The sequence below is a fragment of the Dendropsophus ebraccatus genome, chromosome 1 (assembly GCF_027789765.1).
Source record: "Dendropsophus ebraccatus isolate aDenEbr1 chromosome 1, aDenEbr1.pat, whole genome shotgun sequence".
Taxonomy (NCBI): Eukaryota; Metazoa; Chordata; class Amphibia; order Anura; family Hylidae; genus Dendropsophus; species Dendropsophus ebraccatus.
Window position 1 is genome coordinate 92,062,569 of NC_091454.1, and position 26,854 is coordinate 92,089,422.

The 26,854-nt window shown below is 41.5% G+C and overlaps 1 protein-coding gene across 1 annotated transcript in view; it reads left to right on the forward strand.

The window, feature by feature from the left end:
- TPH2 (tryptophan hydroxylase 2) overlaps window positions 1-25,573 on the forward strand; it is a 171,146-nt gene extending 145,573 nt beyond the window's left edge. Inside the window, exons 9-11 of the mRNA XM_069955934.1 lie at window positions 5,033-5,128; window positions 24,390-24,523; window positions 24,637-25,573. Of these exons, the coding sequence (XP_069812035.1) occupies window positions 5,033-5,128; window positions 24,390-24,523; window positions 24,637-24,811 (405 nt within the window). The 3' untranslated portion in view covers window positions 24,812-25,573. The remainder of the gene's footprint in view (window positions 1-5,032; window positions 5,129-24,389; window positions 24,524-24,636) is intronic.
- The last annotated feature ends 1,281 nt before the right edge of the window (window positions 25,574-26,854 follow it).

A 26,854-nucleotide genomic window follows, 5' to 3' on the forward strand; every position in this document is an offset into this window, starting at 1 on the left:
GCAGGGATAGGAGGGCAGGTTCAAGCCTAGGGTCCACCTGTCTGTGTCTGTCTGTGTTTTTTTCTGTTTACCTGACTGATCATAACCATTCCAAAATATTATATAACAACAGACAACAGTATACCATTTTGGGGTCTAAAACTGACCCATAAAGAATTATAGACCAAAGCATATTAAGTTTTTCTTTCTCTGAGGTTCTGGCTCAATTTCTTATTTAATTATTCCACAAAACATTATATGAAACTTTGTATGGTTTATTGCCTGTTACCTATTATTGTCTTCCAAACACAAGAATTACAACACCACTAAGATTGATGAACACTGAATACATAAAGAAACATATGGGCTTTACACATACTATATACAGCATATTTTTGATACTGTGTGTTCGCTCTTTTTGAAGCACAAAAACAAGCATTAGTAAAGCCAAAAACACTGACCTGAAAACATGTAGTATCAAACATGCTGCATACAATATGTGTGTGTGAATGTACCCTAAGCCTACAGACTTTATTCTGTGTATGTGGGGTAAGCTATCCTCTGCTCTGATTAAAACCACCATAAGCATACCTCCCAACCTTTTGGATGGCCAAAGAGAGACATATGTGGTTCACTTTAGGACATTTTTATACTTTTTCATTTAAGGATGCCTCCACACATACAGGAACGGCCGCAGATTGATGCATACATTTAGTTACATTGATATCTGCAAATCTGCAGCAGATCCTGTATGTGTGACTGCATCCTTAGGTCCCAGTCACACATCAGTAACCCTATTTGTAATTACGGACCCACAACTGCGGACAGGTTTACAAATATATTTCAGTAACTGTCCGCATTGACAGGGACCCACTGTCATATACAGTAGGTGACATGGACCGCACAATGGAAAGAGGCCATAATGTCACATGATTCATCTGTATATAACAAATTTTAACATCCAACATTCACCACATAATAGAATAATATGCACGTCTGGGTCTATTATATAGTAAGTAGTAAGACACTTTCTAGAGAAAAATAAAAGGTTTATTAATGCAAATCTAACTCCTAGGACAAAAAGAGAGACATGTGAGGGACAGAGGGACTTGGCTCAAAAGTAGGGACTGTCCCTCCAAAAGAGGGACACTTGGGAGGTATGCCATAAGGTAGATGGGAAGGAATGAATAACCTTTAGGGGTGTATACCTATTACCTACAATTGTATTGCTGATATTCACTTCTCCAGCGGGGGTAAAAATAATTATAGGGGGTGGGGGGAAAATAAAAAAAGACACTAAGATTACATGTCCCCGTGCCAGCGTTGTGCCGCATGACTAGGCTCCCATACCCCACTGGGTGTCGCCTTCTCCATGGTTCAGGAAGTGGTGTATTCTATCTGGTCTGATACAGTGTTCTCATCTGCCATCTCTGGCCATGTTAGGAACTGTTCAGAGCAGTAGCAAATCCCCAAAGAAAACCTCTCCTGCTCACCAGAGTGGAAAGAATACCACTTCCTGCAGGACATACAGCAGCTGATAAGTACTGGAACACCAGAGATTTTTTTAATAGAAGTAAATTATAAATCTCTGGCACTTTCTGGCAACAGTTGATTTGAAAGAAAAAAAAACGTGGTTAACAACCCCTTTCGGGCTATGTTCCCACTACAAGATTTCATCTGGAAAAGGTTCAGTTTCCCATATCAGTGGCAAGAGACTTTCCTTATATATCTTGTGTACAAATTGTGTACAGATAACAGCAGTTTAAACTTCTTTCTACTTCCCCCAGGGAAGAAACTGTGTAAGCTCCTACTTATTCTTACCACTGCTAGGCGTTTAATAGTGAACAATTTCGCTATTCCCCCTCCCCCAGCCCAATTCCCCCTCCCCTAGCCCTTCCCCCCTTCCTTATGCCACACAGTCATATAAAGAATAAGCAAGCTATAGATCTTGGAATGTGGCAACAGGTCTTCTTTTTTTGCATAATAGTTTCTATCATGCCAAAATAGTAATACAGTGGTGCCTTGGATTACCAGCATAATTCGTTCCGGCACTGTGCTTGTAATCCAAATCACTCTTAAACCAAATCAAATTTTCCCCATAAGGAATCATTGAAATGCAGACAAACGGTTCCACACACTAAAATCATGATTATTTAAAATTCTGAATAACAGGTAAAACAAACACTTAGAAAGCTGAATATGTCATATTATAAGTTACTATAGAGTATAGCGATCATTAAGTGGTGTATAATGTATAGAATGAAAAAACAGCAGCAGTTTGTAGATACAGGATGGAGGTGCAGGAGCAGGAGCGTAGTACAACAGCCTAGAATAGAGAAGCAGGGCTACTGTCAGAGGTCTGTGTGGTCATATGAAAGCAATGGGGAAGCGGTGTGTGTCCAGCATGGACCAATCAGGAAGTGAGAATCTATATACAGCAGTGTGAGTGGCTGAGTGTAAGTGCAGGTACATTATAGCAGGAATGAAAAGGACTGACAGAGACTGCAGGGAGCATAAAGGAATGAGCAGGGCAGATGTGGGCACATACATGCAGCACTCTCTGTCTGGGGAGAAAGGGGTTACAGCTATAGAGAGATTACCTCCACAGTTCTGTCCCCTGATGCAAGCCCCAGCCTGAAGGGGATCTGCTATGATTTGGAAGGTGAGGAAGACTTCCTTGTTCAGAGTACAGTTCTGTAGACCACACTATGCAGACCATGCCGTTCCCTGACTTTCTCTCCCACCCAGTACAGGGAGCTTCTAAACCACAGCAGTGCTTTTAAACCACGTTACAATTTTGAAAAACTGTGAGCTATACAAATTTTACATCACCGTAATCGAAGGAACCCAGAGATTGATATTTTTACCTCATGCTGACTAACATGAATTTAATATGCAAAAATAAAAATAAATGACAATTTTTATATTACCCTTCAAAAAAGTTAAAGCGGTTTCCATGAATAGTAAAAAACACAGTTACTTTCTTGTGCAAACAGCACCACACCTGTCCTCAGGTTGTGTGTGGTATTACAAATCAGCTTCATTTACGTCAATAGAACTGAGCTTTAAAACCACACCCAAACTAAGGACATGAGAGGCGCTGTTTTTTCAAGAAAGCGGTTATGTTCTTCTAAGCCTTGACAACCCGTTTAATAAAAGTTAATCAATTAGTTACATGAATCCCAAAATGGCACCAATAAAATGTAAAATTTGCGCTTAAAAAAACCCCCTCATATGGCTAGGTTGGCAAAAAAAAAGATAACTTTTTGAAGCAACGATAAAACAAAACAAAAAAAAAAAACTTAGGCCCAAAATAGGCCAGTCACTAAGGAGTTAAGGGAAGGTCTGTACACACATCTGTTGCTTCAATTTATACAAGAACATAGACAATGTAGACACCAAAGTAGGAGAGAATAGGAGAAATCAGATAGAAAGCATCAGACAGTTATGACACAGTGTAACAAGTAGGTCAGTTACATAAAAGAATCCTTAACTTGTCAAGCAGACGTTTTTGCTCATTTTCTTTTCTCTTTATGCACAGGGCAGTATGAATAGCTGACTTTTCCCTAGTCAGGTGGAATTACAGATCTTTTCCCTCATTAATTTTCTTCATTTCACAAGCAATAGAAGAATTAACTAAGACAGAGGCATATGGAAATTTCCTCTGTAATTAAATTACCAGACTTAATTCTATGTTTTAACCCCTCCAGGACTAGATAAATTAGCTTTTTTTTTGTGGTACAAACTGTACTTTTTTTTTTTATTGAGACCCTACATTTTACTATTAAATATACTGCAAAAACTAAAAGAAAAAAATATTTATGACGTGAAATAAAAAAAAAAACTCAATTTCTCAAGTTTGAGTTGTTTTAAATTTACACCATTTAATGTGCCATAAAACTGACATTTTATACGTATTTATGTAGCCTTTGTAATGTTTTAGTATGTAAAGAAAGAAAAACTTTTCACAAAAAATTGCTTTAAATCACAGTATTGTTATCCCTATAACTCATCTTTACCATTTGTGTCGATGAGACTTTTTGATAATTTTTTTATAAAATTTAATCTGCAATGTGACAAAAAAAATTATATTATATTTTATAATTTTTAGACAATTCTGCATGTGGCAACACCAAATATGTATATTTTGTATGCATACATTTTATATAGAGAATGGGAAAAGGGGGGGGGGGTCATTCGAATTTTATCATGGGAGGGTAATACATTTTTAAAAACTTTTTTCATTTTTTCCTCATAGAGAACTTTCATAAGCAGTTATAATATTCAGTGCAATGCTATGGCACTGCATGGATCGGTTAGATGGGTGCTCTGTAGAGATGAGCAAACCGGGTTCGGGTTTGAGTCGATCCGAACCCGAACGTTCGGTATTTGAATAGCTGGGGCTGCTGAACTTGGATAAAGCTCTAAGGTTGTCTGGAAAACATGGATACAGCCAATGACTACATCCATGATTTCCACATAGCCTTAGGGCTTTATCCAAGTTCAGCAGCCACCGCTAATCAAATGCCGAAAGTTCGGGTTTGGATCGACTCCAGCATGCTCGAGGTTCGCTCATCTTTAGTGCTCTGTCTTCAGCAGGGTAAATATAGGCCTTCAGCTGCAGAAGTGTTTGATTACCCCCCCCCCCACACACACACACATCCTGGCGCTCGCTCCATACACCGCATCACCTACCTAGCCCATTAATTAACATGGGACAGTGAGAAGCATCACAAAAATATTAACTTTTGACATGTTCTCAGAAATGTAATCAAAAAAGTTGAAGATGGCACCAAATCTTATTCCTGAGAGTGATATAGCTGGGTAAGGCAAATGTGACTATAAGGGAAGTGTTTGTTTAGATGAGATGGGTTTCAGATACTGGATTAAAGTGTGGTAAGGAGATTACTGTGGTCAGTTGTTTCTGCTGAAAATGAGTTGTCTCAATAAAACAACTCCTTTAAATTTGAGTATATAGGATTATAGAGAAATAGTATTATTAATTTAAAAAATGTAACAAAAAAGTAACTCGTAATTTTTTATTTATTTATAGTGCTACTTTTTTACTATTGAATTTGGACTTTGCAAACAAGATGGACAGTTACGAGCATATGGTGCCGGACTCTTATCTTCTATTGGGGAGTTAAAGGTGAGACTGAAAAGAAATACTAAATAAATCACAATATAAGTCAACAATTCCAGATGTTATTGAAAAAGTTTTTTTTTTTTTTTTTTTTTTTTTACAGTAATGCTGCATCACTTATGGGGCTACACACACATATATATATATATATATATATATATATATATATGTTTGTGTCTATAAACATGTAACCTATCATATGTTTAATTTTTTTATGCTTACTTCTTTTTCTATAGGGAATGGGAAAGGGGGGGGGGGTGTCAATTAAAAAGTGACTTACCTTAGGCAGCTACTATACTTTTCCTTTCTAGTTTTCTCTTAGTTTTGATACGTCTTCCCCAGTGTATCAATTTTGCCTAGTCTTCCATTATATTGTGCCATCATTCTCAATTTGACATCACTGCCATTTTATTTAATACATTTTTACACCCTTTACAATTTATGTTAGTTATGAAGATTTATGTTTTTGCTTGAAAATTACATCTATAGTTCAAACTTTTATGATGATCTGTTTCCTTAAATTGTCATGATGATATACTGAGTGAAAAAGCTAAAATGCTGAATTGTTGAAGAAAATAGTTTATTTCAGTAGACCTTAAAATGCAAAACAAACAGAGAAATAAGCAAACAAAAATACTATCTGCAGCAAAAACACTTTCAAACACAAAAATATTTACAATATATAGATATTAGGAGCGACAAAGAATGTAGGACTTTCTTCAAAGGCATACAATAAATATACTATTATGTTAAAGTCTTTTGTTATGTTGCAGGTACTGTCTTAAGGGCATAGTCAGAATTGAAGTACTGGTTGAAAAACCCTGTGCCTGTGCAATCTGAAATCATTCTGAAACACAGAAGAAAAAAATAGTAAATCTCGTACATTACCCCAGGAAATAAAATCATAAATTCTAGATCGTGGTACTTGATCATTACAAAGTAGACAGTACCTTCCGAGTGGCCAGTAATATTATAGATATATAGCTCATAAAGCATAATCACCATTTTACAAGGCAACATGGCCGATTATCCAAGGAACAATATGGCACATATCACTTTTAGTGACAGAGGTTCTGCTACAGGTACTCTATAATACTGGATTAAAGAACCATTTTAACAACAATTTCCAGTGCCTTCAAGGTATTACCTAACTTTGGTGACTGTGAATACAACGCAGGTTTAGGAGAATCTCGATAAGGAAATAGGTTTTATCTGATTCTCGCCCTCCCTCTTTTATTATCTTAGCATTCATAGTGATTTATATGCATGTGCAGTACATGTAAAGGTGCACATTCTGCTTTTATCCTTTAATGTGGAATCCTGCAGTGAGGGTTGTTTTCATATTGCATATATAATACAAATGAGGATGAAACCAACTGCATAGATGATCAGCTGGCAAGAGACAGTTGAATATATTACATATGATTGATGTTTTACAATAAATTGTATGCTGTTTGAGAAATAAAAGTGTGATGTCCTCCAATTTGGGACATGTCAGCATCTCAGTCATGCTTTAAGGATTTGCGAAATGCCGAACATTGATAACATTCAAGAATTTCTAGTATTTTAAAGAATGTTTTTGCCTTCCTAGAAATGTTCCAGATTTAACTTTGAAATGGATAACAGTATGTCTGATGAACATGAGAAATGAGCAATATTAGATCGTCCCCTTTGTCAGAAGAAAGATTATGGATAATCAAGTTTATTCTTCAGTCACAAGCTCCAGAGAACAAAGAAATTATTTGCTACTATGTGAGATATTGTAGAATATGATTTGATTAGTGGTAGGCATAGACTCCATAGGGAGTCAGCAGATTGTTGGCTTTCATCTGCAAGGAGGGTTGATGTATTGAAACAAAGAATTCATGGCTAAAAACACAGATGCCAAAGTTCCAAGCGCTGACATGTAGACCCTAGAGAGATAATACAGTTCTCACATCTTTCTGAATGGAATATAGATTCAATGTGAGGAAAATAAGTTCAGGTCAAATAAAGCTAAGACTGGGACATGGCCTTAAGGTGGTCCTGTTTTGCAAGGTTCTCTCTTTTCACCTTCAACTTTAATTGCCACTTTTAAAACTGGATCTCAACAAATTTGGACTGATTCCATTGACCAGCAATAAAGTGTCAGACTTTCTGTTGGGTTAGAACAGTCACTAGGATGGGATTTATGAAGACCGGCGTACAAGTATGCCGGTCTTATATTAGGTCCAGCCCCCTTTCCGCTGCAGGATTCACTAAGAGGTGCCTGAACCTGCAACTGGCATACTAAATTTACCCCTGCTGGAAGCAGGTGTAGATTTGGATAATGATATACGCCTGCAAGCAGGTGTAAATCATGATAAATGAGGTGTGGGAGGAGGCCACGCCTCCTCCCCGCCTTGTCACGGCTCCCCAAGCTCCCCCAGCCCACCCATCGGGCGAGCAGGGCATACAGCAGGTGTACGCCAGGGAGTAGGGACGAATCTGCAGCCACTGCACCACTCGGCAGTCGCTCACCTCTGTTCTTGCTGTCCCACCTTTAAAGCTCACCGTCATCCCCATGTCCCGTCGGGCTTGGTCCGTGATGTCACCCAGCAGCTCTTATCACCTACCTCTGTTCTGGTGAGCACCAGGGAAGGGGAGGGGTCACGCTGAGGGGGGCCTGATTGGGTGAGCGGTTAACTTTTCGCAGGGGAGAAAGTAGTGAGGTGGGCAAAAAGCTTGTCTGGGCAGGTGCTGATGTGAAAGATCGGAGGGGGCGGGTGAGGTTATGTGATGGGGCGGCCGCCTGAGGCAAACCTGAATGAAATGATGTAGTAACTAGAGATGAGCGAGTACAACTCGATCGAGTAGGTATTCGATTAAATAGCACACTATCCGAAATACTCAATTTTGATTGAGTATTCAATCAAAACTCCAGTAAAAATTTGATTCCCCTCCCACCTTCTCTTGCATGTTTTTTTAAACCAATAACTATCCGGGGGGGGGGGGGGGGGGGGGACAGGCACTAGGAGCACACAGGCAGTGAAAAATATATCACCTACATTCATTGGCTGGCTAAACCATGTGACTTTCACAGTAATCGAATAGTGGATTTTAGATTCATTTCCAGATGAGACCTGAAGCTACTTAACTGGCTAGCAGCACATAGGTCACATACAGTAGGTGTGTTCAGACAGGCAGCTGGAGTGTATTCACTGGGATGAATAGGCTGCAGTGTATCTGTGTATATATAGGGTATACGGCTGTATACTTCTTGTGTGCCAAGGCAAAAAATAAAAGCCTGGTATTACTCTTCTGCGTGCTGTGCGCAACATAAAGCCTAACACCTGTTGCCTGCTGTAGGGCATTCTAAAGTTTCATAGAGAGGGTATACGGCTGTATACTCCTTGTGTGCCACACTCCCTTATGTGTACACTCCCTTATGTGTACACTCCCTTATGCGTAATAAGGGCATATGGAAGCGGCAGATGACTTTGAAAATTTAAAGAGGATGGGGGACATGTATCATCTGGCGTATCTTTGATTTTCGGCGGAAAGTGCGGAAAATAATGAAATATTCGCAAAACGGCACTTTCCGCCGGGTACGCCGTGGGGGCGGGGAGGGGGTGTGGAGGGGGCGGAACGGGGGCGCGGACTCATTAATTTTTTCTCTTAAAGTTACGTTGAAAACCTACTCCAGCCCTCAGCTGGCGTAGGTTTTCGGCAGTGCGCACTGGAGCGCACAGGATTTATGTAGAGGCAGTCCGCCTCTACATAAATCTTGGTAGCGCCGGAGATGCGGGGACATTTTTAATTCCGGCGTAAAAATATATATTTGACTTAAAATGTGGTTTTCTGTCCATACTACTGTAAAGGAAAGAAGGTTTCCATGTATTTTTTCCACTTTACATAGAGATTATATTGTGTTTGGAGTGTATAGTTGATAGGCTGTGATAATGGTGTAATACTGCAACTTTGGTGTGATAGACTTTAATAGGATTCAATATTTGATCGAATAATAGGGTCTACTCAACTCGATACTCGAAAATTCAAATATTTCACTACTCGCTCATCTCAAGTAGTAACACAATGAATTGATGCAGAACTGCAATGAAATAATTATTAATGCAATTAAGTGATACAGTATTGTAATGAAAATGCATGTGAGAACACAGCCCAAGCCATGATAGAGCAAAAGGACAAGGTTTTAATTTTTTTCAGTTCTGTGCTTACCTCTTTATGTGCCCTTATATTACAGTATATATTAGAAAATGTACCAGGAGTTTGAATATACAGCAAATGGCTAAAAGGTATGCGTATACCATCACACATGAGCTTGTAGGACAAACAGTTCCAAAACCATCCGATTGGCGTGTGCATCCGATTGGCGTGGTTTCCGCGGACCTGCATTGATTTATATATATATATATATATATATTATTTTTCTTTAAAGTAAAAAAAAAGTAGACAACAATATATAATTTACATCATATTGTTAATATGTTTTGCACTGGGTTTTTTTTTCAGTGTTTTACATCTTCTTGTGATTTACTTTTCTATTTTTAGGCTGGGTTCACACTATGTATATTTGAGGCTGTATTTGGTCCTCATGTCAGGTCCTCATAGCAACCAAAACCAGTAGTGGATTGAAAACACAGAAAGGATCTGTCCACACAATGGTGAAATTGAGTGGATGGCCGCCATACAACAGTAAATAACTGCCATTATTTCAATATAACAGCCGTTGTTTTAAAATAACAGCAAATATTTGCCATTAAATGACGGCCATCCACTCAATTACAACATTATGTGAACAGAGCCTTTCTGTGTTTTCAATCCACTCCTTGTTTTGGTTGCTATACAGCCTCAAACATAGTGTGAACATAGCCTTAAATTGTATTTAGGACGTCTAATACAGAAGTCAAAATAGGAGGAGTGAAAGTTGGGGAGAAGAAAGAAAATAGCATTATAGCCAGGGAAGTAATTCATTGCTGATGGATGTCAGAACTGAAACACAATAAAAGTACTGTAGTTACAGAATTTGATAATAGAAAGAGGGAATGCAGAGACTAGTAATGCCCTGAAAGCCTCAGAACACTGTCATGCCACATAAGCAAGTAGTGCTACCTACACTCATTAGCACAGATAATTGATACTATTTTTGCTGCAATTAAGTGGCATTTACATTATTTTTACCATGCCTTACTACAACATTAACAGCCCTTCCTTTTAACTTTGTTTATAGTGTCCCTTCAGTAATGGTTTTTAGATGCTGTACAGATACTAAATTTACATTGCATCTAGGCAATTAAAAGGAAAGGAACAAAACACAAAAAAGGGCTAAGGGTACGTTCACACTTACCGGAACCGCAGCTGATTTTCTGCTGCGGATCCGCAGCAGATTTCATTTAAATAACTGAACACAGCATCAAATTTGCACCATCAAATCTGCTGTGGATCTGCTGCGGATCCTGTAGGTGTGAACACACACTAAAGGAGCAAACATTTTTTTTATACTTATTTTATATTGTATATACACTCACGGGCCACTTTATTAGGTACACCATGCTAGTAACGGGTTGGACCCCCTTTTGCCTTCAGAACTGCAACAAGGTGCTGGAAGCATTCCTCAGAGATTTTGGTCCATATTGACATGATGGCATCACACAGTTGCTGCAGATTTGTCGGCTGCACATCCATGATGCGAATCTCCCGTTCCACCACATCCCAAAGATGCTCTATTGGATTGAGATCTGGTGACTGTGGAGGCCATTTGAGTACAGTGAACTCATTGTCATGTTCAAGAAACCAGTCTGAGATGATTCTAGCTTTATGACATGGCGCATTATCCTGCTGAAAGTAGCCATCAGATGTTGGGTACATTTTGGTCATAAAGGGATGGACATGGTCAGCAACAATACTCAGGAAGGCTGTGGTGTTGCAACGATGCTCAATTGGTACCAAGGGGCCCAAAGAGTGCCAAGAAAATATTCCCCACACCATGACACCACCAGCCTGAACCGTTGATACAAGGCAGGATGGATCCATGCTTTCATGTTGTTGACGCCAAATTCTGACCCTACCATCCGAATGTCACAGCAGAAATCGAGACTCATCAGACCAGGCAACGTTTTTCCAATCTTCTACTGTCCAATTTCGATGAGCTTGTGCAAATTGTAGCCTCAGTTTCCTGTTCTTAGCTGAAAGGAGTGGCACCCGGTGTGGTCTTCTGCTGCTGTAGCCCATCTGCCTCAAAGTTCGAGGTACAGTGCGTTCAGAGATGCTCTTCTGCCTACCTTGGTTGTAACGGTTGGCTATTTGAGTCACTGTTGCCTTTCTATCAGCTCGAACCAGTCTGCCCATTCTCCTCTGACCTCTGGCATCAACAAGGCATTTCCGCCCACAGAACTGCCGCTCACTGGATGTTTTTTCTTTTTCGGACCATTCTCTGTAAACCATAGAGATGGTTGTGTGTGAAAATCCCAGTAGATCAGCAGTTTCTGAAATACTCAGACCAGCCCTTCTGGCACCAACAACCATGCCACGTTCAAAGGCACTCAAATCACCTTTCTTTCCCATACTGATGCTCGGTTTGAACTGCAGGAGATTGTCTTGACCATGTCTACATGCCTAAATGCACTGAGTTGCCGCCATGTGATTGGCTGATTAGAAATTAAGTGGTAACGTGCAGTTGGACAGGTGTACCTAATAAAGTGGCCGGTGAGTGTATAATATATTATTTCTGTGTAAAATATGTGACAATAGAGTGTTATGATATTATGTCATGTTGTTTAATGAGACATAGAAGAGTGATAGCAGAAAGAATTCCACCTGGACTATCTAGTCTGGCCTTAAATGATGTTCCTTTTATTTTAATCTTAGAATAGACATGTTTATCTCATTCACTCACTAAGGGCCCTATTACACCAACAGATTATCTGACAGATTTTTTTGAGCTAAAGCCAGGAATGGAATAGACACAGAGAACAAAAGGAAAGAGAGTGAAAAGAAAAGACTGAGATTTTTTTTTTCTTTTCAAATCCATTCCTGTCTTTGGCTTAAAGAAATCTGTCAGATAATCTGTTGGTGTAATAGGGCCCTAATTCTAATGGAGCTGTGTCACAGAGAGGAAGGCAGATCGTCACACTGGGGGCCATTGGGCCCGCCCCTAGTTTTTCTTGCCCCGTTGGTGCTCGGTAATAGACCATCCCCTGTGCGCGGAAACGGGTGGTAGTAATTCAAAAAGGATTGCAGCACTGGCATCCCCATGCCAGAGGCGGTCTATTCATGAAAAAGACAAAAAAATCGATCTACTAGTAGAGATAATGAAAATGCAAGGTACGACTCAATGTAAAATGCACCCATTCAGCAAATAATTCAGCATGAATATTGTGATCTTATTATATAAATGACCTAGAAAACATATATCCAACCCTCCCTGTAGTACTCATATCTGCTGCATAGTACCAGAAAACCCCAAAACACTTCACATTTTCACGATATGTCTTTTTCACAATGAATAGATATTAGCTTGAACATCACCTCATGCTAAATAGAAAGAAATACACAGGGTCCCTATTATATTTAATAATTCATATTATATTAGCATATTTCTGCTCCTGACACAGATCAGCAAAAAATGTGACCACGCTCCGCCCACCAATGTCCACCTTAGGAATATATAGGCTTAGTGGAGGACACTGGGGGGCGGGGCATGGTCACATGCTCCTCCATGTCGGCCATCTTATGGACAAACTCACTACAGAGCATGGAAGCACAGCTTGGAGGAGGGGAGTCTGATTTTGCCTCTATGAGGTACACAGGGAGCTGCTGTTAGTAAATTCTGCGAGTGCACTAATACCTCAAACTTAATTAATTATTATTGTGGCCTTATCTCAAGGGCCTCAAACTCAATTAATTATTAGTGTGGGCTCACCTCAAGGGCCTCAAACTCAATTTTTACAGGGTTTCAATGAAACCCACACTCCTTTATGTGTAGGACATGTCTGACAACTTCACACACACACACAAACACACACACACACACACACACACACTGACAGCCGTGGGTGCTATTAGATTTCCCCCTTGCCTATGCCATCTCTTGTTGTCATAGGCAACATGATTTAAAGGGGTGCAGGGAGCATTTTGCTTACAATTTGGCCTTCTGTCCATACTAATCTAGACGGAAGAAGTTTTCTATGTATTTTTTATACTTTAAATAAAGGTCATATTGTTTTTGAAGTGTATTGTTGAAAGCTTGTAATAGTGTCATAATACTGCGATTTGGGCGTGTTAGATGCATGGTTCCCCTGCTGTCCCAGTTGCATTCCAGAGGTTTTTACATCGTCTTTGAGGTGTCATTGTCAAGTTGATGACCTCCAAGTGGTTGAATTTAGGTTTCTAAAAAACAAGCATGCATCTTCCCTTGACTTCAATAGGATTTAATACTCGATTGAATTGTTGAGCATTAGAGAGTGTTCAAATCCAATATAAAGCCTTCGAGTATATCGGTACTCACTTATCTGTAATTTTTACATTTTACTACATCGATTCTAAAGACTATTACAGTCCATAAAAGTGTCATTAAGCTGATTTGGCATGATTTGCATGTGACATTTACCATATCTAAAAAGAATGTTGCACAAGCTTATGTGACTTTAGCATATATTGTCTTCTACAATGTGTACATGGCCTGACTTTGGTTATACATAGAGTTTGAAGTTTCATAGTTATGCTATCACAGCTAGCACAGAGCCTCACAGACAGGAGTATTACCTTTATTTTATAGATCCATTGATCCAAAACATCAATAAATGCTTTTGTTTGGAAGTGCCCTAGACTGCATTGCCTCTCCTGGGGAACTCTTTTGAAATCCCAGGCACCATTCATCAACCCGAATGGGAACTGCACCTGCATGGGATTTCAGCAGGGTTCTCTGAGCCCTACTTTTCAATCATAGCTGGAGAGACTGGGAGGTTGTAACAATAGAATGGAGAGAGGCAATGTAACCCGTGGTACTTCAGTGCCTCAGCCATGCCTCTATGACACTTTGCACAGCCAAACAAATATATTGACATTTAAACTCACGGACCTACAAAATAAAGGTAATATTATTGACAATTGGGTGACTATTTGTTATTGGCCTTTATAATATCAATAACACTGGTCTACATTTAAATCTAAAAATTCTGCTGATCTAAATATTTTTGCTGATTTTACCCAAATGAAAGGTGCTGATTCCATATTTTAAGGCAAAAAATATGCAATATGTCAATTTTTTTCACAAATGAGAAATGTTTGATTGATTAAGCCAATTTAAATTTTTGTGCTTTCATTTTGTCTTCCTTGTGTTTAAAAGGCCATAGCGCTTGCATTTGTTCACCTACACACCCACATGAGCCCTTATTTTTTCAACACCAATTATACTTTGCAATAAAAGCAAATATAGAGAAAAAAGGGAGATACAGCTCACCACTTAGTAGATGCAGCAGCAGCAAATTAAATTGTGGAGGGTGCTCGATCTTTGAGGCGCTGGCCGGGCGCCGTGTGCAAAACTTCAGCTGGAGGAGGAGGGTGTGGAAGTCAGCACTCCTAGACGTAGTAGTTTAAAATATAACTTTTATTCGTGCATTTAAAATTGAATGGTGGGCATAGCAGGACCTACGCGTTTCGCGCCACTGCGCTTAATCATGGTCTCTTTGATGAAAATCTGCAATTTTGCACTTTGGCGGGTTTTTGCACTTTTTTACACCATTTACCGTGCAAGATCAAGAATGTGATCATTTAACCATTCAGACTATTATGCATGTGGCAATACTAAATTTGTTTATTTTTTTATTTTTGTAAAATGGGAAAAAGTGATTTAAACTTTTACAAGGGCATGGGTTTTTTTTTTAAATAAAAAACCTTTTTTTTTTTTTAACATACATTAATTTAAATTCCCCCTGGAAGACGTCTAATACAACTGCACCGATCTCTCATAAAGGTCATTGCAGTATTCATAATACAGCACTGATTGATTAGATCAGTGCTGTATTACTCTGGGATGCTGTAGTCCAGTTCTACCGATTACCGAACCAGGATCAGGATCAGTGTCAGTGTGACTTTGGGGCCCGTCCGGTTGAGATGAAGGGATCTCCCCTCCACAATTCTTTTTTTGGATGCCCTGGAATAGTTATGATCAGATCAGTTATGTCACGCTGTAAACACCAGTAGTAGTCTGCCATCATGTTTGCGTTCCATCTGCCCTGATATCTATGCTCCATAAATATATATATAGCCACAAAATGTCGACATCAGCAGTTTTAAACTACTTTTTTACACTCCAGGGCTCCAGACTAAAAAATTTACCTAGGAGCCATTGGCTCCTAACCTGAAAAATTTAGGCGCCAAAAAGAATATTTGGTCGCCAACATTTTAAAACATGTAAAATTAATGTTATGTTAAATGGGACTTACTGTGTGCAGAGGCCACGGCAGCATCCTCCTTTAGATTCTTTCTTTTCTTAGTTTGAAAACGTTCAACATGGAAACTTGCAACTTGACAACCATATACCCCCCTGCTGCCGGTGTGTTCCCTCAGCCGGCTGCCATCTTATATATATATATATAATATTAATATAGCGCCCCTGGCAGCCGGTGACATATAGCCCCTGTGGCAATGTATATGGGAAGTGGTACTGTGCAGTGTATACATACACACACACTGAGGGAAGTGGTACTGTGCAGTGTATATACATACAGACACCGAGGGAAGTGGTACTGTGCAGTGTATATACATACAGACACTGAGGGAAGTGGTACTGTGACTATACATACCAGGCCCGGGACAAGGAGTTTTGGTGCTCTAGGCAGAGAAGGCAAATTGCGCCCCCCCCCCGAACCCAGCGTTATCAGAATCGGCGGTCAGTTTCCCTAAAGGCCCTATTCCAAGGAACGATTGTCGGGCCATATTCGGCTGATAATCGTCCTGTGGAATAGTAGGCAACGATCAGCCGACATCGTTCATGTCGGCTGATCGTTGCGTCGTTTGTCTTTCAAGCATGTTGAAAAACAAACGACTGATTCTATCATTTTACTGCAACACATACTGTACATGCCTTCACCACTGCAGTGGGATCCGGTGCCTTGCTAAAAAACATTTTTATCACAGGTTGAGAGTGTCAGGGAGGTGGGTCTGTGACAATGTCTGTGCACGCCCTGCTCTATGGCTGCTGCATCTTCAGGTCGTCTCCACTCCTCCAGCTGTCACTTATTCTGGAGGACGTGGCAGCTTGAAGATACAGCAGTGGCCAGAGAGCAGGGCGTGCACAGACATCGTCACAGACCCACCTCCCTGGGATAAAAATGTTTTTTAGCAAGACACGGGATCACACAGCAGCGGGGAAGGTTTGAGACAGCAACTGTATTGCTTCCCACTGTGCCAGTGCTCCCCCTGTGCCCCCATGTAGTAGACAAGCCCCCAAAGCACCCCATATAAATTGGTTTGCCAAATATGTGCCCCCATACAGTATAGGAGATCTTCTTTGTGCCTCCATTTAGGTAGAGTTTAGTAGTGGAGGTATTTTGGATAAGGGGTGTAGTAGTACAGGTATAGATGAGAGGTGTAGTAGTGGAGGTATTGTGGATAAGGGGTGTAGTAGTACAGGTATAGATGAGAGGTGTAGTAGTGGAGGTATAGTGGATAAGGGGTGTAGTAGTTCAGGTACAGATAAGGGGTGTAGTAGTTCAGGTATAGATAAGGGGTGTAGTAGTGGAGGTAGAGTGGATAAGGGGTGTAGTAGTTCAGGTATAGATAAGGGGTGTAGTAGTTCAGGTATAGATAAGGGGTGTAGTAGTTCAGGTATAGATAAGGGGTGTAGTAGTACCGGTATGGATGAGTGTTGTGTCAGTACATGCAGGGAGTTGCAGTGTTGTCACAGGCTGACAGCTAACCTGTGACAACACTACAACTCCTTGCATGCACTGACAGCCTATGACATCACTACAACTCCCAGCATGTACTGGCAACCTGTGGCAACACTACAAACTTGTGGCAACACTACAAATCCCAGCATGCACTGGGATCCTGGGAGTCAGTACATGCTGGGAGTTGTAGTGTTGTCACAGGCTAGCTGTCAGTACATGCTGGGAGTTGTAGTGTTGTCACAGGCAAGCTGTCAGTACATGCTGGGAGTTGTAGTGTTGTCAAAGGCTGACAGCTAATCTGTGACAACACTACAACTGCCAGCAAGTACTGGGAGGGATACACACACATACACTCACTCACTCACTCTCACACATACATGCATACATCCACTCTCACACACACATTCCCATGCAGGCACTTACATTTCATGAGGGATCTCCTTCTATCTTCCCAGCACCTGCAGCTCCTCTGTCGTCCTCCTCACCGGCACTATGCTCTCCCGCCCCTCCCCCTCCTGTCCTGCACAGACAGGAGACTGAAGCCATGAGGTGAGAGCCGGTGAGACCTACAGACTGCTGACTGCTGACAGGGGAGGGAGCACGACCCCAGACTGCATCCTAGTGAGAAGGACAGCTCTGTAAAAGTCTGTTCTTCTCACTAAGCAATGCAGTATACAGCCAGCAGCACCGTCCCCTCTCTGTGAGTCACCTGGCCCCTACAGCACTCCCGTCAATGCGGCCCTGGTTACAGTGCAGGGTGGGCTGGCGGGCGAGCGGGGGACAGGATGGATGGGTAAGAAAATTAATTACCCATCCAGACTGCGCCCCCTGTAGTTTTGCGCCCTAGGCCATCGCCTACCCCTGCCTACTCTTTGTCCCGGCCCTGATACATACAGACACTGAGGAAAGTGGTACTGTGCAGTCTATATATACAGACACTGAGGGAAGAGGTACTGTGACTATACATACAGACACTGAGGGAAGTGGTACTGTGCAGTGTATATACATACAGACACTGAGGGAAGTGGTACTGTGCAGTGTATATACATACAGACACTGAGGGAAGTGGTACTGTGCAGTGTATATACATACAGACACTGAGGGAAGTGGTACTGTGACTATACATACAGACACTGAGGGAAGTGGTACTGTGCAGTGTATATACATACAGACACTGAGGGAAGTGGTACTGTGCAGTGTATATACATACAGACACTGAGGGAAGTGGTATTGTGCAGTGTATATACATACAGACACTGAGGGAAATGGTACTGTGCAGTCTATACATACAGACACTGAGGGAAGTGGTACTGTGCAGTCTATACATACACACTGAGGGAAGTGGTACTGTGCAGTCTATACATACCCCCCCCCCCCCCTCGCACCCCACACGCACTGACTACCGCACCTGGCCGCCATCACAACAGACACACTACCAATCCCCCGCCCAGGCTGCGGTCCCCCCACACACATTACTGGCCGGCCGCCACCCCTGCCGTCCCTCCGGTTGTACTCACCCACTATCTAAGGTGGGTGCCGCTGGGGTGAACTTGAAGAACCGCGGCGCCGGGTGAGGAGAGGCGGGAGAGAAGCGCTGGAGGAGTGTGGCGCCTCTGCGGCCGTCTGTCCAATGAATGACGGACGTGCTGGATGACGTCACTGGAGAAGCGTGTCCCCGCACACGTCATCCAGCACGTCCGTCATTCATTGGACGGACGGCCGCAGAGGCGCCACGTGATTCGGCGCAGCGTGCGGAAGGCGGAAGGCCTTAAAGAGACAGCGCGCCGCCGGGGCCAGTCGCAAATGGTGCCCAGATTAATAAATCTGGGCGCCATTTGCAAGATGTCAGTCGCATTGGCGACCATTTTGGTCGCCATCTGGAGCCCTGCACTCACCTTTTCCAAATAAGTATATATAACTAGAAAATGTACCCGGAGCTGCCCGGGTATAAAGTGTCAGTGAGTTAATTATATTTTTTCCAAGGTCACCCAGGAGGCAAATCTATGCTCTTTTTTTTTTTTTTTTTAAGGGGAAATTGCCAGGAGCCCTATATACCCCTTTATACGCTATATACCCCGAGCGTTCTGCACTGTTTATGAAAATTGTAGCTTATGCACATTAGAAATAAATTAAAAACTTTAAACATCCTAAATACCTAATAGCCAAACTGAGATGTCATGTGATCAGACTGTACACAGAGCCTGGTTATATGCAACATTGGCAGTATACAGAGCCTCGTTATATACAACATTGGCAGTGTTATAAACAGCCTGGTTATATACAACATTGGCAGTGTTATATACAGCCTGGTTATGTACAACATTGGTAGTGTTATATACAGTCTGGTTATATACAACATTAACAGTGTTAGTGGAGGTCCTGTATACCTGTAGTATATAGCTGGTGGAGGTCATGTATACCTGTAGTGTATAGTTTGGGGGTCCTGTATACCTGTAGTATAGAGTTGGTGGAGGTCCTGTATACCTGTAGTGTATAGTTTTGGGTCCGGTATTCCTGTAGTATATAGTTGGTTGTATAGTTCTGGGGTCCTGTATACCTGTAGTGTATAGTTTGGGGGTCCCCCCCAGCTGACTGCAGACCATAAGTGTGTGTGCAGAAAACCTGCAGCTTATAATAATAATTGCATACACAATCCTGCATCATCATAATCTGGCCCTCTTAGGCACTACCTTCCATCCTTAGTGAGAACAACATAGAAGAGGTTTCAAAGTTTCTAATACTGTATAACCTCCCTTGCAGGTAGCCCCCATACTGTATACACTTCCCCCCTTGTAGGTACTCCTATACTGTATACACTCCCTCCCTGCAGGTAGCCCCCGTAGTGTATATACTCCCCCCCGCAGGTAGCCCCAATACTGTATACACCCCACCCCTGCAGGTAGCCCCCATACTCTATACCAACACACCTTTCTGGTAGTCCCTATACTTTATACACCCCCCTTTGCAGGTAGTCCCTATACTGTATACACTTCACCCCTGCAGGTAGCCCCCATACTCTATACACTACCCCCTTCTTTCAGGTTGCCCCCTTAATGTATACACTCCACCCCTGCAGGTAGCCCCCATACTGTATACACTCCCCCCTTTCTTGCAGGTTGCCCCATATTGTATACACTCCACCCACGCAGGTAGCCCCCATACTGTATACACTTCACCCCCGCAGGTTGCCCCCATACTGTATACACTCCCCACTTGCAGGTAGTCCCCATACTGTATACACTCCCCCTGCAGGTATCCCCCATGCTGTATACACTGCCCCCCTTGCAGTTAGCCCCCATGCTGTAGAAACTCCCCTCTGCATGTAGCCCCGTGCTGTATACACTCCCCACTGCAGGTAGCCCCCATGCTGTAAAAACTCCCCCCTTCAGGTAGTCCCCATGCTGTATACATTCCCTAACACCCCCTTACTGTATACATTCCTAAACACCACCACCCGGAAGGTAAGACCCTTACTGTATACACTGTATATACACTGTACACTGTTAGGGTACAAAAACACTGGGCGAATCCGCAGCGGGTCTCGTTGCCAATATCCCTGCCCTGTGCACTCAATGGCAGACTCACATCCCACTGTGGGTTTGTCAGCAGCCTGCCCCGTTAACCCCTCCGGCCGTCGAAGCGTATACTTCACCTGGTCCCCGCTTTGGCTTGCTTCGGGGGTTACTGTCAGGTCCCGCTCGGTTGGGACATAAAGACGCTGGGAGCCCAGAAGCAAGCCGGAGCGGGGACCAGGTGATGTATATGCTCCGGCGGCCGGGGGGTTAACGGGGCGGGCTGCTGACAAACTCACAGCGGGATGTGAATCTGCCATTCAGTGCACAGGGCAGGGATCTGCAGCGAGAAATCCGCTGCGGATATGCCTAGTGTGTTTGTATCCTTACTGTATTTATTTCTGTGGATCTGTTGTGAGGCAGCTGGCCCTAGAAACCAATCAGATTCCAGCTCCCTGTGAAAATGAAAGTAGTAATCCTATTGGTTGCTATTGCGAAGTCTACCAACTGACATTTCTCGTGGGCAGCTGCAGCACTATTTAAATCACCTGTGTGTGCAGTCTGGAGATTTTCCAATTCATTTCTATGGGGCGCTCTTCCTCCTCCCGCTCCCCTCCTGTACATCTGGCAAGGACGGGACCTTTGCTCTAACCTTCCCGGGCACCCAATGTATCTGTGGGTCAAATTTGGGGTCAAACGGTTTGGGCGTTTGAAAGTCTATAGGGGACAGACGGACAGACAGACAGACTTTCATTTTTATGACATAGATGTTATGTTATAATTGCAAAAGTTTACTAGTTAACAGCATTTTGCGGGAAAACTGGATGTGATTGGAGGAGACGGATGTTATTTTTTGATTCAGCACCCTAAAATACATAAAGATCACATGTTATCTTGTAGTCAGCAAAATTGATGTATACCCGTGTAATATATGTTTACATGCACAAATAGGGGTGACAATAAACAAAGGTGCACATTTACAATTGCATAATCAACAAAAAGCACCAGTTTTTAACCTTAATTAACCCCTAGATGACCTAGGACATGCCGGTACGCCCTGGAAGTCTGTGCCCAGACGACCCTGGGCGTACTGGTACGTCCTGGGCTATGAAGCGCGCTCCAGATCGTAGTGCGCTTTACAGGAGGTGGGGGCCGGCTGCAGTGAGCAGCCAGTGCCTCACCGTTAATGACAGGCTGCAGCGATCGCGTTACAGCGTGTCATTAACTTCCTAAACGCCACGATCGCGGCGCGGCTGCGGCGTTTAATTGTAAGTGACAGGGGGAGTTCCCTGTCACTTACAGGGGGTTCCGATCGTTAAAACGGACCACCAGAGGTCTCTCACCTGCCTTCGTGCGGTCCGATCGGCAATCTGCAGACTCAATGAGCAGATCGCCTATCACACTGATCAATGCTATGGCTATGGCATAGCAATGATCAGTGTAGTAAATTAAAGTAATGAATGTACAAGTGCCCCAAAGGGACTTAAAATGTGTAAAAAAAAAAAAAGTAAAAATCACTAATACACTACCCCAAAGCCCCTCCCCCAATAAAATGTTAAATCACCCCCCTTTCCTATTATATAAATAAAACATCTAAAAATAAATAAATAAACATATAATATACCGTAGCGTGCGTAATTGTCTGATCTATTAAAATATAACAAGCGTCTTTGCGAACGGTGAACGGCTTAGACGAAAAGAGGGAAAAAAGTGTGCGGATTATGTTACATTATATATTAAATTTTTTTTATAAAAAGTGATCAAAACGTCTGATCTTCACAAATATGGTATTATTAAAAACTAGAGATCATGGCAGAAAAAAATAACACCCCATACAGCCCCGTAGGTGAAAAAATACAACCGTTATAAGCGTCACAATAGGCCCATTTGTTAATAATTAATTGCCAAAAAAAGTATTTCATTAAAAATATATATATAACAGTAGAGAATCTGTGCAAACCTGCATATGGTTGTGTTTGGGCTGACCTATAGAATAATGGTACCTTGTCGCTTTTACCATATAGTGCATTACGTAGACACAGGAACCCCCCAAACGTTACCATATTGCATTTTTAACGATTTCACCTATTTATATCTTCATAAAAAATAACTTTGGGGTTCCTTCATGCATGTTATGGTAGAATGAAAGACACCATTACAAAGTACTACTATTCCTGTAAAAAACAAGCTCTTACATGGCCCTGTAGATAGAAAACTGAAAGTGCTAGAGCTCTTAGAAGGGGAGGAGGAAAAAACGAAAGCGCAAAGATCAAAATTTTCGCGGTCCACTGGGTCATTTTGGGCCTGGTCCTCAAAGGGTTAAAAATGATCGAAGATCATTTGAATTAACTTAAGACATGTTGCACAAGTTTGTCAAAAATTTAGATCGGGTGAGGTCTCGGTGCTAAGACCAAATGGTGGTATAGTTATGGAGGATTGTACTGCATGAAGTTAGTCTTAGTCTTTGTGAAGCTGCTGAAACTAGTCTGAATGAATCTGCATGGTTGTATGTTCAACATCTGCATCATAACCATGGGTATCATAGGTACTGTATCAGAAAGATAACCTATTACTAGTCGACTAGTCTCCGCAGGCTGGCATGGGCAGTTAAGAGGGCCCCATCGCACATTGTGTTATCTAATGTATTGAGAGCCTTGTAGTAGTAACATTGGCTATTAAGGACAGAATTACAATTTCTTAGGGTTCAGGAGCATTCCCCTTCTATTTGTCTAAACTTCCCATAAGACATTTGGCCATTTTTTAACATGATAATGCTTCCTTTATGTCCTATAGTTGTATTTTGCAATCTGCATCAGTTTACAGACAAGGGGCTTAAAATTTATGGAGTGCATGAAAATTAGATTTGGAATTAAACCAAATAAGGCATTTCACATAAAAGACGTTATATAGGACATCTAGGACATCTTTGTATCTGCAGAATACATATATTGTTCTCTTCTATTATGTTTCTGCTGTTAACAATATTGACAGCGGAGTGAAGTGTTCTGTTTCGTGCACAATAGGATAATTCTAATGTATTTTTAACTATTTCATGAACACAGTTGCCGCTCTCTAGTGGATTAGCTGATAAAACCAATATTGTACCTTTTTATTGACAATAGATGAAAATGAAATTATTATTATTATTATTATTTCAAAGTAATTGCAATCCGAATTAATGGTTGGAATATTGGAAAATGTATTGTCCTTTTAGACAGGCCTAGGCACACTCACTTACCCAATAATCGGCCCGTATATAAAAACCAGTGATCAGCCAATGAACTAGCGTTTCCTCATTCATTGGCTGATCACTGGTTCATTGAATCTTATGTGCAGTCATATAAATTATTGTTATCTGCTGCACTTCTCCTTGTCTAAACAGGGGATGTGCGGACAATAATAATGCATTTAAATGGTCGAATGAACAATCTCACTTCCCATTGTGAAAGCTCTCAAAATGAGCGCTGATCTTGCTGATTAACGCTTATGTGCTGCCTCACATCAGGTCATGTAAAAGGGGCCTTACGTATAACAAGTTATTAAAAAACAGCAACATCCTTTTCATAATAAGGAGAAAGATCATTCTATACATTTTTACATTTATGTAATGTTTTAATCCAATGTGTTAAAACGTGTCAGATTGTTTTGTGTAATATGGGAAAATCTGTATTCCCCGGAATAGCAACTACACATCTAACACGAACAACTGTTAATTAATGATAAGAGCAACTAAAATATTCAGCATCACATCAATATGAGCTAAAATAGACTCATCTGCTCATGAAAAGTTATTAATTCTAGAACAAGAAACTCATGTGATTTGTTTGTCTTCGTTTCCTTAAGCACTATTTTAAAAGGTATGTTTGGCTTCTCTTTTTGCAGCATGCCTTGTCTGACAAAGCTACTGTGAAAACGTTTGATCCAAAGACAACTTGCTTGCAAGAATGTATTATCACTACCTTTCAGGATTTGTACTTTGTGTCAGAAAGCTTTGATGAAGCCAAGGAAAAGATGAGGTACATTCTGTTATTAGGAAAAAGAAGACAAGAAAAAAAGAGAAACTTTGGAAAACATTTCATCACTGCTGATATGTTTCTAATTCATTTCTCACTGTCTTTATATCCTATAGAGAGTTTGCAAAGTCAATCAACCGTCCCTTCTCAGTCTACTTCAATCCTTACACCCAGAGCGTTGACATCCTAAAGGACACCCGAAGTATTGAAAATGTGGTGCAAGACTTGCGGAGCGACCTGAACACTGTCTGTGATGCTTTAGCAAAAATGAATAAATATTTGGGGATATGAAAAGCAGAAAGCCTAAATACATTGATATAATCTTGCTTACGTCTCACTTGTAATATACCTAAAGAATTCAAGTATTTTTTTAGTCCATGTAAAGTACTTATAGCACACTTACACTCAATACCTATACACTATTGTTAGACTAGAGTGAAGCTGAAAACCAATCACGTAATGATAAAGGAAGCAAATATTTGAGCTACTCAGGGCCTATGGAGGTCCCTTTTAGTTACTTGTAATAAAACAAATATTCAGCAGACCCTGTGATTTCCTTTATGGAGATGGAAAAATAGCATCCATTATTAAATTATTTCACTGGCTAACAATGAAAGGGCTTCAGATTCCTGCCTACACAGCACCTACAGTATTAAAACAGATTCACTGGTACCTAAAGTACAGTATGTCTATTTACTATGGCCACAGAGGGTCTTTGGTCTTTTATTCTACTGGGACCACTTTTTTTTTTTTTACTGTGTTGAAGAATTGGCCACGCATTGTAGTCTCATGTAAAGGTTGTTGATGGGCTTGGCAACCATCTAGCGTAAGGGTCCTATTACATGGGTCAATTATCTGCTGAATGGGGCAGATATTGACACTTAATAAAGACAAAGATCAGCCAAGGAGTGAGCAAGAGTCAGACTGTCTAATATGACACTTAGCAACCAGCAATGTTTTAACACTGTGCATAACGTATGGCTCATTCCTGCTTCCCATAGTTTGCGGACCCTACGGACGGGGAAACCCTTTAATGTACAGTTTCCTAGCTGAGCATGATGTATGAATATCATGTCAGATTTGAACCTCCGCGGCACTGTAGTGAAAGCACCGTGTGGCTCGGTCACTACAGTGCCGTGGAGATTCACTTTCTCCGCTCCTGGCATGATATTGATACATCATGCTGAGTGAGGAAACTCTCCATTACAGGGCTTCCACGTCCGTGAACTAGCCAGACCTTACTCCAGAAAAGAACAACCAAGCCAAAGAAGTCTCCAATCAAGGAAACCACAAAAGCAAGGTATCCGTCCACAGATAGCTGTTTTGGGGTATTTGCCCCTCATCAGTGTGGAGTAGGAATCTGGCTAGTGGGAGCAATGACTAGTAAGTGCATGCAAAAGGACGCTGTTTGACCTCAGGGAGATCAACCAAAACACAGCAGAGAAACCAAAGGCCACGTATGGTCTGCAAAGCAATAGGCTGTGGTAATACGCCCTTACAAACATAGAAGATTGTCGGCAGAAAACGACCACTTGGTCCATCTAGTCTGCCTTATTTCTTTCTTTTTATCTTAATATTTATATGTATATATATATATATATATATATATATATATATATATATATTTATCCCAGACATGCTTATATTCAAAAGAGGAGCGGTGGAGCCTCACTGAAGATCTCAAAACACAGGACTAGCCAGATATCCCTTCGGGAAGGACCCAGCCAAGGGGCAGCTCCTGTTAGGAAACCACCAGAACCACCATATTAAGTGGCCCTATAAGTCAATGTAATGACAAGGGATAAACCAAGGCTAGGTAACCATCCACATACAGCTGTTTCGGGGTGTTGCTTATAGGGCGGTTATGGTGTATGGGGGTATATGGTGGTTCTGGTGGTTTCCTAACAGGAGCTGCCCCTTGGCTGGGTCCTTCCCGGAAGGATATCTGACTAGTCCTGTGTTTTGAGACTCTTCAGTGAGGCTCCATGGCTCCTCTTTTGCATATTCATGTTTCCCAGGGGGCAATGCACCTAGGACTTCACTGCACTGAGCGCTTTCACTAGCAGCCGGCAGTGTTGTCATTTGGCTGTTCTCCCAGTTCAACAATCTGTTTGTCTTATGCTTATATTCAGCTATTGTAGATTCACCTACCACATCTGCTGGAAGTTTGTTCCAAGCATCTACTACTCTTTCAGCAAAGTAATATTTTCTCATGTTGCTTCTGATCCCTCAACTAACCTCACATTTTGTCCACTTGTTCTTGAGTTGTTGTTTTTATAATTAAAAACAATTTCTTCTTGAACCTTTAATCTTTTAAACTTGAGGTATAATGCA